At 40.7% G+C, this 16,220-nt stretch overlaps 1 protein-coding gene across 11 annotated transcripts in view; it reads right to left on the bottom strand.

Annotated features, from left to right (window-relative positions):
- Window positions 1-16,220, bottom strand: part of PPFIA2 (PPFI scaffold protein A2) — a 580,573-nt gene that overhangs the window by 49,694 nt on the left and 514,659 nt on the right. For all 11 annotated transcript variants that reach the window (XM_077265481.1, XM_077265479.1, XM_077265480.1 and 8 more), the window contains one exon: window positions 6,906-6,999. In XM_077265481.1, coding sequence (XP_077121596.1) covers window positions 6,906-6,999 — 94 coding nt within the window. The remainder of the gene's footprint in view (window positions 1-6,905; window positions 7,000-16,220) is intronic.

The following is a 16,220-nucleotide window of genomic DNA, read 5'->3' as shown; positions in this document are numbered from 1 at the left end:
TTTAAAAAGAGAAAACACAGTAGTTTAACAATAAATGGCTTCACCCAACCACTAACCATGAGTGGAGAAAGTTTTGGTTTTGGTGTTATCATTCATATTCTCTGAAAAAAGGCCCAAGAAAGAAACATTTCTGCCAGGGTATGTAAACCTTTGAGCACAAATATATATATATATATATATATATATATATATATATATATATATATATATATATATAGTATATATAATATAGTATCAAAAAAAGAGGCAGCACTCCATTAGTCCAATGTAAATGTGCAGGGTTTAATTTACCCACATATTCAGGCAACGTTTCAGCTCCTAATGAGCTTTTCTCAGGCTTGAGAAAAGCTCATTAGGAGCTGAAACGTTGCCTGAATATGTGGGTAAATTAAACCCTGCACGTTTACATTGGACTAATGGAGTGCTGCCTCTTTTTTTGATACTATATTAACTTAGATAATCGGAGGACTGGTTGTCTGGGGGCTTTGCACCCGAAGATAAGTATATTTTTCTTGTGCTGTTCCATTTTTTCGTGATATATATATATATATATATATATATATATATATATATATATATATATATATATATATATTGTAGGGGTTTCACTCGCTCAAGTGCGACGGCTGACACTTAGGATGCACGTTCCATCAAAAGTTCAAAGGTTTATTGCTCCATAAACTATTTAGAAAAACAGAAAACAAATAGCCTTTAGCTTAGGCAAAGGAAAAACAAGTGTCCAGTCCTTCAGGCTCAGTCCTGGAGCCTTAACACACTCTGGAAGCTAGCACCTCCACACATATCCACTGTGTTAAGCATTAGCCTTTCTTTTATAGGTCTAACCACACCCAGAACCCATCACATGATTAGACATGTGGTTATGACATCACCACAGGTCCTGAAACACATATAGTTAGGCATGGTTACATCACAGCGGCAAGCCACCTATGTGACACATATCTCCCGTCGAATAAACACCCTTTAGCCACGCTACAATATATATATATGTACTGTATGTGTGTATATTCTAAATGTATTATATAAATACACATAAATGCACATATTACATTTAATATGTATTAGAAGGTGACCGATACTATAACATTTACTTAATAATGTTACATTTAAATCCTCTACATTGTGATGGAAGTAATTACATTTTAATATCATGACTTTCTAGTCAAAGGGGTTTTATGAAGGAAGTAATAGTCTGTAGGGAATTGTTGGCTTTAATCTGAGACTGATATAATTATGCTCTCAGTGCTCTTAGATTACAGGCTTCCTACTTCCAAGAAATTGATGAAGAAGATAACCAGAAAAATGGTCCTTCTAAGATGAAAAAAAATGAGATTGTAACAGAAGCTTTACTGTATTAAGCACATTAAAGGAAAACTCCACTTCCGCACACCATATCTACAACTTTCCACAACTTTTGATAGGGATTTAATTTCTTGAAAGGTTTTGCTTCTTTTTCTTTCACAGCTATTGTTGGTGACAGATAAATCCTGACAAATTCCCAATAATTTGAAAATAAAAAACACAGATGATCAAGAAAGGATCGACACTATGGTTGTGAATGGCATTGAAAATTAGATGCAGCTCAAGTGAGCACAGAAAAAGTAACAAAGTTTTCATTTTTGTGTAGATTCTAAAGCGGATCTCTCACTAGATTACACAATATAAACATTGCGGAAAGGAACCATGGGCAGGATGAATCAGAGACAAGCTCACTAATTGTAAACATTCAAGCTTTTTCCATAATAAGAGATCTATCAAACAAGGAGAGCCAAGCAGAACAAAACCGATGGAACCCTCTCCAGTGACTAGTCCTATCATTACTAGCTCCTAGTTAAAATATGTTTTCTCTAAAATACTGCTCAGTTTATGAGTAAAGTATCAATATTTGTAATTAGACAGCCTGATTGTAATTCATGCTGTCCGTGATTAGTACTGCATGAAACCCAAAGGGTTAAATATAAAATAGATTGTTTTAGACCTGATAAAACTGGTTAACTCACTGTGAGTACCTTTCAGAATAGTCAAATCATTTTTTTTGTGATTCAAATTTTATGTTTATTTAATTTTTTAAAACATTTCTTTTTACATTCCTATAGGGGACTTGAACCTGTGGTCATTTGTATTGTAGTATACAGTAAAAACCATGGTCTCCACTGGTAGGTCTTTATAAAAGCACCATAAGGGCAGGTACAGGGGTTTTCAGCAGACATCTGACTGTAATAGCAACCCATTGGCATCCCGCAATCATGTCCCAGGGAAATTAATGGGCTATTATAACAGTGCACCCCCGAGATATCATACTGTAATTTTCACTGTCAATTGACAGCAGCTTTTAACAGGTTAACAACAGCAGTAGGAGCACGGCTTCACTGGCAGTTGTAAGAGGCATATGATGTCCAAATAACACATTTATCATATGCCGGGAACGGAGCGTGCTCATCGTTAATGGGTTAAACTCTCAAAAAATATATTTTAATACATACACTATATGGACGCCAAATTGAAATTCAGTCTGCTCATGGAGATCAAAAACACAAATCAGGACATAGATATTTAAAGGAAGTACACCACGTCAACTCTACCAGACAGGTCCCTTTGCAATTGCCAACCATTGACTTCCACTAATGTATACAGGGGAAAAAGATACACTGCCGATTTCAAGTTTTCCCACCTACAAAGAATGTAGAGGTCTGTAATTTTTATCATAGGTACACTTCAACTGTGAGAGACAGAAATTAAAAATAAAAACCTGAAAATCACTGTACGCTATTAAAATAATTAAATTGCATTTATTGCATGAAATAAGTATGTGATCACCTACCAGCCAGCAAGAATTCTGGCTCTCACAGACCTGTTAGTTCCCTCCTACTTTGCACTCATTACCTGTATTAATTACACCTGTATGAAGCCATTACCTGTATAAAAGACATCTGTCCACACACTCAATCACACTCCAACCGCTCCACCATGACCAAAACAAAAGAGCTGTCTAAGGACACCAGGGACAAAATTGTAGACCTGAACAAGGCTGGAATGGGCTACACGACAATAGGCAAGTAGCTTGGTGAGAAAACAGCAACTGTTGGCACAATTATTAGAAAATGGAAGAAAAACATGATGACTGTCAATCTACCTTGTACTGGTGCTCCATGCAAGATTTTGCCTCATGGAGTAAGGATGATTCTGAGAAAGGTCAGGAATCAGATCATAACTATATGGAAGGACCTGGTCAATGACCTGAAGAGAGCTGAGACCCCAGTCTCAAACATTACTGTTAGGAACACACTACACCATCATGGATTAAAATCATGCAGGGCATGCAAAGTCCCCCTGCTCACACCAGCACATGTCCAGGCCTGTTTGAAGTTGGCAATGACCAACTGGATGATCCAGAGGAGGCATAGGAGAAGGTCATGTGGTTACACAAGGCCAAAATAGAACTTTTTGGTCTGTCTGGTCATGGGCTGCTCTGTCTGCTAAGTTGTTAACAGAATAGGTGTTCTCAAGACGCCCATACTGTTAAGAGTTGTGACAGAGCACAAAGTCACTGACTCCATCACTTATCTCAGCAGGCCAAGGGAATAATTAGAAATATTGGTCTTGTAGAAAATCTTCCTTTCCTCCATCCAGGGTAATATTAGTAATATATCCCCATCTGGTTCATGGGGACAGGGACAACATGGGCCTGTGTGATTTCAAATGCCAAGGCTGAATTTCAGCCCCAGTCCGTACCTGCTTTTTGGTATCAACTCCACTCGCTGTGTGGAGGAAGAAGAAGGATGAGTATAACTCCAAGAACACCGTCCCAACCATGAAGAATGGTGGGGGAAACCTCATACAGGACAATTGCACTATATTGAAGGGAGTATGGATAGGGTCATGTATCACCACGAGACTTTGACCAACAACCTCCTTCCCTCATTTAAAACATTGAAGATGGGTCATGGTTGGGTCTTCAAGCATAACAATGACCTGAAACACACAGCCAGGAAAACTAAGGAGGGGCTCCGTAAGAATTATTTCAAGATCCTGCAGTGGCCTAGTCAGTCTCCAGACTTAAACTCGATAGAAAATCATTGGAGGGACCTGAAATTCAACATTGCCCAGCAACAGTCCCAAATCCCGAAAGATATGAAGAATAATCTGTATGGAGGAGTGGGCCAAAATCCCTGCTCCATTTGTGTGCAAACTTGGTCAAGAACTACAGGAAACGTCTGACCTCTGTAATTGCAAACAAAGGTTTTTGTACCAAATATTAAGTTCTGTTTTTCTATTGTATTAAATACTTATTTCATTCAATAAAATGCAAATTAATTATGTAAAAATCATGTAACGTGATTTTCTGTTTTTATTTTTAGATTCTGTCTCTCACAGTTGAAATGTACCTACGATAAAAATTACAGATCTCTTCATTCTTTGTAAGTGGGAAAACTTGCAAAATCGGCAGTATATCAATTACTTATTTTCCCCACTGTATATATATTACGTTAGACTGAAACCTTGCTTCATTGTCTGAACTCTCCTTCTGTTGTCATTTACTATCCATGTTCGGTGCTTGTTTTTTTTGCTTTATTATAGGCCAGGACTTGGTATCTCAATAGTCTTTGGATGGTTTTAATGGTTTTTAGATGTCTATGTACTGGTCTTTGGATTTTTATAAAGATTTATGCTTTTTCATCAGACGTGTAGCCTTAATGTGCATGTTTTTTTGTCTTTTTTTGTATAGTTTTTGACGTATATTGGCAGCACTCTTTAGATCTTTTGAGGTGTCCACTTTATATATACTTTTATTACAGGATACTTCTATGTTCCTATGTATAATGCCAAACCTAAAGTATCAGTAGCTTTATCATTAGCTATATGGCCCTATATTCACCAGATACTCAGTATACTTCACTGAAAACTACCTCTCCTACAGTGCTAGAACTATTTCCCTAGCATTAGTGCCAGCTGTAACAGGACAGGCTATGCCACTAAAAATATACATGCAGAATTCAATGCTTGCATGTACAGAACTTATTTTACATGGAATCTATGGGATAAAGAGGCTTCTTCCAGACAAACAGCACAATACCAGCATCGTCTGACACTATAAAGTTAATGATTCAACCTACAAATTCTTTCATGTTTTTTTTACATGGCATTGTATTAAGTGAAGGTCAGCCTGCCCGCAGTAACCTGACATATACATTGAGGCATGCTGATACTGTCTGTAAATGAAATACATGTTTTGCATTATAGGGCAATGTGGAGGACTGTCTCAGTAATTTTGACACTATATCTGACTGGCTGTATCATGGGACCACTGAGAAGTATGTGCATGGGTTCATTTTCTTCATGTGTACATCTCTACATGTATATACAGTATGTATGAATTAATACAAGTGCAATTGTCAGTATCTTCCTGGGGTTATTGTTTTGTCCTGATGTGCATCTGTGGCTGTAGATTTATTCATTATACCCAGGGTTGCCAACTTGAATTTCTTTTTTTACTGGATGACTTTCCAAAAAATTGACTACAGACGATATTTTTTGCTAACACATTGGAAAACCATAAGTGATACATGTCTACATATACAGTAATTTTCATATGAAGACATCAGCTGCATTCACTGCCAACTGTAAAATGATAAATACAGTCAGAATAATCTGTATAAGTTTTTCAGTTTCAAAAAAATTATGGACGTCTTTAAAAAAATGTTTACGAACAGGGCAAAAAAGTTACCATTTTTTACAGATGCTCCTCGAATTTCAGGACAGTTGAAATAGACATGGACGTTCACAGTAAGCCAGAGCACTTACTTTTTCAGAGCCGTATTTTTCTGACCATAAGACGCACTTTTTTTCCTCCAAATTTGGGAGGAAAGTGTGGGTGCGTCTTATGGTAGGGATGTAGCATGTGGGGAGGGGGGCAGCAGCGAGTGGGATCGCACTGTTATCCCACTTCAGGAGGCAGAAAAATGTCCCCACTGCTGGGAATCAGCACTGGGGAAACCATGTGGTCCCGATGATTAAGTGCAGTGAATATTCATTAGCTACTCCCCGCCCACCTATCAGCTGAGCGGTGAGCCTGGGAGCAGCAAATGAATACTGCACTTAAGCAGCAACACACATGGTTTCCCCAGCGCTGAATCCTGCAGCAGCTGGGGAGAGACGTGTGTGCGGGGGAGGAGGAGGCAGCAGCAGCAGGGTCCGGGGGAGAGGAGATCGCTGCGTACCTTCCTGGGCTGGAGCTGAGTGCTGTGCAGTGTGCACAAGGAGGACCTGTGATGATGTCAGAAGTGGGCGGGCTGGAGCATCACATGGCAGCACAGAACCCTCCCTCTTCTTGACATCATCACAGGTCCTTCAGACTCCAACACTAGAATCTGCTGGCTTCCATTACCTGTGCTGTGTAGAGGCAACAAGAGGGAGGGCTCTGTGTGTGCAGCCATGGGATGCTTTTACCTCACCACAGTGTGGCTGGCTGCCACAATTAAGAGGTTAGTCTTTACAAAACACAATAAAGCACTCTGCCACTCCTTTAGTGAACTATAACTCCCAGCACGTCATAGGATCTGCAGGACATGCTGGGAGTTATAGTTCTCCCATGGGATTTTAAAGCAGCACTCCAGTGTTATTTTGCAGTGCTGGAGTGGTGCTTTCAATATAAGCCCTGTGCCCCCATTCGTATACTCACCGTCCAGCATCTTCATATAGTACTTCACAGACACCACACTAGTCCCGCAGCTTCCAACATAATAACATACTATTATATATAATAACACCACATATAATAGTATGTTATTAAATATTTTACCACATTTTTTTGCTTCAAATATTTTTTTCCCTATTTTCCACATCTAAAACCTGGGTGCGCCTTATAGTCCGAAAAATACGGTACTTACTTTTTCTTAAGTCTCCTGTCTTTTTCTGCTTGAGTTCCAAGTTTACTCAACCCCAGAGAATCTTGTGCTGCAGGATCAGTATCCATGAATGCTCCTGTTTTGGGGTAAAACAAAGTCATTTTATCTGGGTAATGAGTGTGTAAATGTCTATAGGCAATTTTACAAATAGACAATATTTTATGTGATTAAGATGCTTTATAGAATTTAGAGTGGAAATATATTTCACCACTGAAATATATGGTGTAACCATTGGACAACTCAGACATTCCTGATTGCTGAGCTCTTCATTAAAGTATAGTTGTGGGAATGGTCAAGCATAATGGTCACAGTGCCCTCTTTCGGTCAATAGATGACACAATGGAGAAATATACTTTACAGATTTTCAATTTTTTTCAAAAGGCAGTAAAATTGGTACTACATATGCTCAAAAACACTAATCTCTGTTGTGGAACAAGAGATTTTATTACAGAAATACAGTAGATTTAGTGCTAAGATGCGGACTGAGAAGTGAGCAAATTAACAACAAACAATATAACCTTTTTCACTCACTCCTGATTTTGGCTTAGGTAAAAAAACCTCACTAAATACTCAACGTGTGCACGGGTGTTCTAAAATGCTTTGCTATTTACATTCTTAATATGTCTTTTCAGTGGGTTTTTTTAAACAAAGCTCCAAAACCCAAGCATAGACATAGATATAAAGATATCATACGGGCCATAGGTGGACCCTTAGGCCGGCTTCACACTAATGTAGAATACGGGCGAGTGCTATGCGAGAAAACATCGCATAGCACTCAGCCCAGTGTTAATCTATGGGGCAGCTTTCATCACCGTTTACTTTCTCAGGCGTATTCGATGTGTGTGTAAAATTGCAGAATGCTGCGATTCTCACCGAGACTTGGCCGAGACTCGCAAATGCAAGGCTATCGGTCCGGACCATGCGAGTGCTGTCCAAATTTTTATGCACCGATGTCCTTTGAAAGGTCGGCAATTCATGTGCCGCATATAGTAAAATCACACTGACAGGTAAGAATAGAATAGAGAGAATAGATATATACACATAGAACACATAGATATATAGATGTCAGTGACACACATATATATATGTGTATATATATATATATATATATATATATGTATATATATATATATATATATATATATATATATATATATATATATATATATATATATACACTCACCGGCCACTTTATTAGGTACACCTGTCCAACTTCTTGTTAACACTTAATTTCTAATCAGCCAATCACATGGCGGCAACTCAGTGCATTTAGGCATGTAGACATGGTCAAGACAATCTCCTGCAGTTCAAACCGAGCATCAGTATGGGGAAGAAAGGTGATTTGAGTGCCTTTGAACGTGGCATGGTTGTTGGTGCCAGAAGGGCTGGTCTGAGTATTTCAGAAACTGCTGATCTACTGGGATTTTCACGCACAACCATCTCTAGGGTTTACAGAGAATGGTCCGAAAAAGAAAAAAAATCCAGTGAGCGGCAGTTCTGTGGGCGGAAATGCCTTGTTGATGCCAGAGGTCAGAGGAGAATGGGCAGACTGGTTCGAGCTGATAGAAAGGCAACACTGACTCAAATCGCCACCCGTTACAACCAAGGTAGGCCTAAGAGCATCTCTGAACGCACAGTGCGTCGAACTTTGAGGCAGATGGGCTACAGCAGCAGAAGACCACACCGGGTACCACTCCTTTCAGCTAAGAACAGGAAACTGAGGCTACAATTTGTACAAGCTCATCAAAATTGGACAGTAGAAGATTGGAAAAATGTTGCTTGGTCTGATGAGTCTCGATTTCTGCTGCGACATTCGGATGGTAGGGTCAGAATTTGGCGTAAACAACATGAAAGCATGGATCCATCCTGCCTTGTATGGAGCATCTTTGGGATGTGCAGCCGACAAATCTGCGGCAACTGTGTGATGCCATCATGTCAATATGGACCAAGATCTCTGAGGAATGCTTCCAGCACCTTGTTGAATCCATGCCACGAAGAATTGAGGCAGTTCTGAAGGCAAAAGGGGGTCCAACCCGTTACTAGCATGGTGTACCTAATAAAGTGGCCGGTGAGTGTATATATATATATATATATATATATATATATATATATATATATATATATATATATATATATATTACATAGATAGATAAATAGAAGAAAAGCCGGCAATTCATTTGCCGCGTACAGTAATATCACAGCGTGACAGGTTAGAACAGAGTAGATAGAATAGGTATATACACATGGAATACATAGATATATAGCTGTCAGCAACACACACACACACATATACAGTATGTGTGTGTGTGTGTGTGTGTGTGTATATATATATATATATATATATATATATATATATATATATATATATATATATATTACATAGATAGATAAATAGATAGAAGAAAAGCCGGCAATTCAACTGCTGTGTACTGTAATATCACAGCGTGACAGGTTAGAACAGAACAGATAGAGTAGGTATATACACATAGAATACATAGATATATACTGTAGATGTCAGTGACACACATATACATATACACACATATATATAATTATATATATTATATAGATAGATAAATAGATAGAAGAAAAGCCGGCAATTCATCTGCCGTGTACTGTAAAATCACTGTAGGAGCCTAACGGATAGAAGAGATGGATGACATAACACAGTAAATACAAATAGAATAAATAGATATAGATGTCAGTGACAAATACAGTTAGTGCAGTGTGTTTGCAAATTCGTGTACATGTATTTAATAAAAGATTATTTTTCTGAAAAAAATGGCGTGAGCTTCAGCATAATTTTCGTAACAAGCAGAGGGAAAGCTGACGGCTGGGGGAGGATGTTTATAGCCTGGGAAGGAGGTAATACCCATGGAGCTTCCCAAGCTATTAATATCAGCTCACAACTGTATACTTAGCCTTTACTGGCTATTAAAATGGGGGACCCTAAAAAAAATGACGTAAGGTCCCCCTTTAATAACCAGCAAATTCTATGCAGACAACTGCGAGATGATATTGTGATACTTCAGTTTTTCTTTTTTATTAAATTTGCAAAAAGTACTACATTTCTGGTTTTTTTCAGTCAAGATGGGGTGCAGAGTGTACATTAATATGAAAAAATGAACTTTTTACCAAAAATGGCTGCAATGAAACAAAGAGTGAAAATTTGAAATGATCTGAATACTTTACGTACCTACTGTATATGTATTTACTGTATGTAATCCATCTCTTCTATCCTGTCGGCTCCTGCAGTGATTTTACAGAACACGGCAGATGAATTGCTGGCTTTTCTTTTATCTATGTAATATATATACATATTTATGTGTGTGTGTCACTGACATTTATATTTATATATCTATGCATTCTATGTGCATATATCTATTCTATCTATTCTATTCTAACCTGTCATGCTGTGATTACACTATACGCGGCACATGAATTGCCGGTTTTTATTCTACCCATTTTTTATATATATATATATATATATATATATATATATATATATATATATATATATATATATATATATATATATACACAGTGCTCAAAAAAATAAAGGGAACACTTAAACAACAGAATATAACTCAAAGTAAATCAGACTTCTGTGAAATCAAACTGTCCACTTAGGAAGCAACACTGTTTGACATTCAATTTCACATGCTGTTGTGCACATGGAATAGACAACAGATGGAAATTATTGGCAATTATCAAGATACACTCAATAAAGGAGTGGTTCTGCAGGTGGGGACCACAGACCACATCTCAGTACCAATGCTTTCTGGCTGATGTTTTGGTCACTTTTGAATGTTGGTTGTGCTTTCACACTCGTGGTAGCATGAGACGAACTCTACAACTCACACAAGTGGCTCAGGTAGTGCAGCTCGTCCAGGATGGCACATCAATGCGAGCTGTGGCAAGAAGGTTTGCTGTGTCTGTCAGCGTAATGTCTCCCCCTGACGAAGGCACGTTGCCGAAACGCGCTTAGGGGTTGTGGTACCATCTCCTGAGCTTGGGTAAGGCTGTTTATTACTTGCGCTTTGACTGCACAGTGCTTTATGTATTGCTATTAAGTTGGCCTATTTAGTGTAGGCAGTGGCTACTGGTGCACGCCACGATGGCTTCATATAACTATTGGTAATGGGATGTAACAAGAGTGCGCCCTTAGTCCCACACTTGTATTAATATAGCAATGGCAATATACTATAGTATGCATTTTGTATTTTTTCCTGCCATATTACCCGCTCAGTAGTGGTGCCACATATATCTGCTTGGCTCATATATCGATTACACCTGTGGTTACCAGTTTTAGACTTTGTATTGTAAAAGGTTTTTTTATCTTTTTTTCTAATAAAGTTTGTTATAAGATCTGTTCTATATACACATTTTTTTCATATGATTTCAATGTCCAGAGGCTGTTGGCGCTACCAGGAGAAAGGCTAGTACACCAGGAGACTTGGAGGGGGCCGTACGAGGGCAACAACCCAGCAGCAGAACCACTACCTCAGCCTGTGTGCAAGAAGGAACAGGAGGAGTACTGCCAGAGCCCTGCAAAATGACCTCCAGCAGGCCACAAATGTGCATGTGTCTGCACAAACGGTTAGAAACCGACTCCATGACTGACTGACGTCCATAGATGGGGGTTGTGCTCACAGCCCAACACCGTGCAGGACGATTGGCATTTGCCACAGAACACCAGGATTGGCAAATTCGCCACTGGCATTCTGTGCTCTTCACAGATGAAACCAGGTTCACACTGAGGACATGTGACAGACGTGACAGAGTCTGGAGACGCCATGGAAAGCGATCTGCTGCCTGCAACATCCTTCAGCATGATCTGTTTGGCAATGGGTCAGTAATGGTGTGGGGTGGCATTTCTTTGGAGGGCCGTACAGCACTCCATGTGCTCACCAGAGGTAGCCTGACTGCCATTAGGTACCGAGATGAGATCCTCACAGACCTCTTGTGAGACCATATGCTGGTGCGGTTGGCCCTGGGTTCCTCCTAATGCAGGACAATGCCAGACCTCATGTGGCTGTAGTGTGTCAGCAGTTCCTGCAAGATGAAGGCATTGAAGCTATGGACTGGCCCGCCTGTTCCCCAGACCTGAATTCGATTGAACACATCTGGGACATCATGTCTCGCACCATCCACCAACGTCATGTTGCACCACAGACTGTCCAGGAGTTGGCGGATGCTTTAGTCCAGGTCTGGGAGGAGATCCCTCAGGACACCATCTGCCGCCTCATCAGGAGCATGCCCAGGCATTGTAGGGAGGTCATACAGGCACATGGAGGCAACACACACACAACTGAACATCATTTCCTTGTCTTGAGGCATTTCCACTGAAGTTGAATCAGCCTGTAATTTGATTTTCCACTTTGATTTTGAGTATCATTCCAAATCCAGACCTCCATGGGATATTTATTTTGATTTACATTGATCATTTTTATGTATTATTGTTCTCAACACATTCCATTATGTAATGAACAAAGATTTGCAACTGAAATGTTTAATTCAGTGATATCTAGGATGTGGTATTTTAGTGTTCCCCTTATTTTTTTGAGCAGTGTATATGTATATATATATATATATATATATATATATATATATATATATATATTTGTGGCCAAAAGTATTGACACCCCTGCAATTCTGTCAGATAATACTCAGTTTCTTCCTGAAAATGATTGCAATCACAAATTCTTTGGTATTATTATCTTCATTTAATTTGCCTTAAATGAAAAAACACAAAAGAGAATGAAGCAAAAAGCAAAATATTCATCATTTCACACGAAACTCCAAAAATGGGCCAGACAAAAGTATTGGCACCCTCAGCCTAATACTTGGTTGCACAACCTTTAGCCAAAATAACTGCAACCAACCGCTTCCGGTAACCACCAATGAGTTTCTTACAATGCTTTGCTGGAATTTTAGACCATTCTTCTTTGGCAAACTGCTCCAGGTCCCTGATATTTGAAGGGTGCCTTCTCCAAACTGTCATTTTTAGATCTCTCCACAGGTGTTCTATGGGATTCAGGTCTGGACTCATTGCTGGCCACCTTAGAAGTCTCCAGTGCTTTCCCTCAAACCATTTTCTAGTGCTTTTTGAAGTGTGTTTTGGGTCATTGTCCTGCTGGAAGACCCATGACATCTGAGGGAGACCCAGCTTTCTCACACTGCCCTACATTATGCTGCAAAATTTGTTGGTAGTCTTCAGACTTCATAATGCCATGCACACGGTCAAGCAGTCCAGTGCCAGAGGCAGCAAAGCAACCCCAAAACATCAGGGAACCTCCGCCATGTTTGACTGTAGGGACCGTGTTCTTTTCTTTGAATGCCTCTTTTTTTCTCCTGTAAACTCTATGTTGATGCCTTTGCCCAAAAAGCTCTACTTTTGTCTCATCTGACATTCTTCCAAAACGTTTTAGGCTTTTTCAGGTAAGTTTTGGCAAACTCCAGCCTGGCTTTTTTTTATGTCTCGGGGTAAGAAGTGCGGTCTTCCTGGGTCTCCTACCATACAGTCCCTTTTCATTCAGATGCCGACGGATAGTAGGGGTTGACACTGTTGTACCCTTGGACTGCAGGGCAGCTTGAACTTGTTTGGATGTTAGTCGAGGTTCTTTATCCAACATCCACACAATCTTGCATTGAAATCTCTTGTCAATTTTTTTTCCGTCCACATCTAGGGAGGTTAGCCACAGTGCCATGGGCTTTAAAGTTCTTGATGACACTGAACACGGTAGACACAGGAACATTCAGGTCTTTGGAGATGGACTTGTAGCCTTGAGATTGCGCATGTTTTCTCACAATTTAGTTTCTCAAGTCCTCAGACAGTTCTTTGGTCTTCTTTCTTTTCTCCATGCTCAATGTGGTACACACAAGGAAACAGGACAGCGGTTGAGTCAACTTTAATCCATGTCAACTGGCTGCAAGTGTGATTTAGTTATTGCCAACACCTGTTAGGTGCCACAGGTAAGTTACAGGTGCTGTTAATTACACAAATTAGAGAAGCATCACATGATTTTTCGAACAGTGCCAATACTTTTGTCCACCCCCTTTTTTATGTTTGGTGTGGAATTATATCCAATTTGGCTTTAGGACAATTCTTTTTGTGTTTTTTCATTTAAGACAAATTAAATGAAGATAATAATAACAAAGAATTTGTGTTTGCATTTTTTTCAGGAAGAAACTGAGTATTATCTGGGTGTCAATACTTTTGGCCACAACTGTATATATATATATATATATATATATATATATATATATATATACTGTATTTTTGCTTTGTAAGACACTCCAGATTATAAGACGCACCCAAAATTTTGAGGAGAAAAATAGAAAAAAAACTTTTGTTTTATGAAATGGTGGTGCTTCTTATAATCCATGTGTCTTATTGCTTACGGGCAGTGGTGGCTACAGTGAAGCGGGGTCCCAGGGTCGCTGCTGGAGGAGGTAGGAGTAGAGCTTTGCTGCAGGCTGGGATGAGGGGTTGTGCAGGAGTCCTGTGCTGCAGGGGGGTTCCTGTGCTGTGAGGGGGGCTCCTGTGTTGCGGCGGGGGGGGCTCCTGTGCTGCAAGGTTGTTTCCGGTGATGCTGGCGTCTCCGGCACTGTGGGGGGCTCTGCCGACATTTTTTGAAAGGCCAGAGCCCCCCGGCAGTTCGTCCATGCTTTCCTGTGAGGTGGACTTCGGGAAAATGGCCGCTGGGAGGCAGCGCATGCGCAGATGGAGATCTCGGCACCAAGACCTCAGGAGATGAGATTTCAGCGCTGAGATCTCATCTCTGGAGATCTTGGTTCTGAAATCTCCATCTGCGCATACCCCGCCTCCCGGCTGCCATTTTTTCGAGGTCCACCGTGCAGGAAGCATGGGCGAACTGCTAGGGGGCTCTGGCCTTTAACAAGATGTCGGCAGAGCCCCCCACAGCACCGGAGACGGCAGCATCACACTGGACAGCGACGGACACTCTAGGCAGCAGCAGCAGCAGACACCTCCTCATTCCATGTGAAGGAACAGATGATTGGCCTCGGGGAGACCAAAACATCCAACACCGCGGAGACACCATCACGTGTTTCTCAATGCAGTGATCCAGAACACTGCCCCCATCCCTTATGGGAAATATGCAAATGCATGTAGGATAGCTGCAGAGACACCATCACGTGTTTCTCAACGCAAGCAGTGAATAGCCAGACCTTTCCCCGGGAAGGAACAACCACGGGAAGGGCAGCATCCAATAAAGGAAAACATCCAATACAGGAAAACCACCTATGCCAAGGATGGTATCTATCCACAGACAGCTGTTTCGGGGTGTTTGCCCTCATCAGTGTGGAGTAGGTGTCTGGCTATTAGGAGCAGTGCCTAGTAAAAGGCTGTGAAGGAACAGATGATTGGCCTCGGGGAGACCAAAACATCCAACACCGCGGAGACACCATCACGTGTTTTTCAACGCAGTGATCCAGAACACTGCCCCCATCCCTTATGGGAAATATGCAAATGCATGTAGGATAGCTGCGGAGACACCATCACGTGTTTCTCAACGCAAGCAGTGAATAGCCAGACCTTTCCCCGGGAAGGAACAACCACGGGAAGGGCAGCATCCAATAAAGGAAAACATCCAATACAGGAAAACCACCTATGCCAAGCATGGTATCCATCCACAGACAGCTGTTTCGGGGTGTTTGCCCCTCATCAGTGTGGAGTAGGAATCTGGCTATTAGGAGCAGTGCCTAGTAAAAGGCTGTGAAGGAACAGATGATTGGCCTCGGGGAGACCAAAACTGTTATGATCCCAGTGGCTGGGGATCACAGGAAATACTAGCTAAGTAACTAAACATAGACACGAGCTCTAGGGAGATGGTAACTGGACTGACCGCAAAACCTGATCCTATCCAAACACACTAAAGGTAGCCGGTGAATGTGCCTAAAATCCTGGACGTCTTGACGCAGCCTGAGAAACTGACTACCCCTAAAGAGAAAGCAAGACCTCACTTGCCTCAAGAGAAATAACCCCAAAGATATAGGAAGCCCCCAACAAATAATAACGGTGAGGTAAAGAGAAAAGACACACGTAGGAATGAAAACAGATTCAGCAAATGAGGCCCGCTAATACTAGATAGCAGAAGACAGATAGCGAACTGTGCGGTCAGCAAAAAACCCTACAAAAATATCCACGCTGAGAATTCAAGAACCCCCACACCAACTAACGGTGTGGGGGGAGAAACTCAGCCCCCTAGAGCTACCAGCAAGCTGGGAAATCACATATTAGCAAGCTGGACAAGAAACAAATAGAACGCTGAT

Source organism: Ranitomeya variabilis, chromosome 5 (genome assembly GCF_051348905.1).
Source record: "Ranitomeya variabilis isolate aRanVar5 chromosome 5, aRanVar5.hap1, whole genome shotgun sequence".
Taxonomy (NCBI): Eukaryota; Metazoa; Chordata; class Amphibia; order Anura; family Dendrobatidae; genus Ranitomeya; species Ranitomeya variabilis.
The sequence above is the reverse complement of the archived record's forward strand: the minus strand, read 5'-3'. Positions and strand labels throughout refer to the sequence as shown.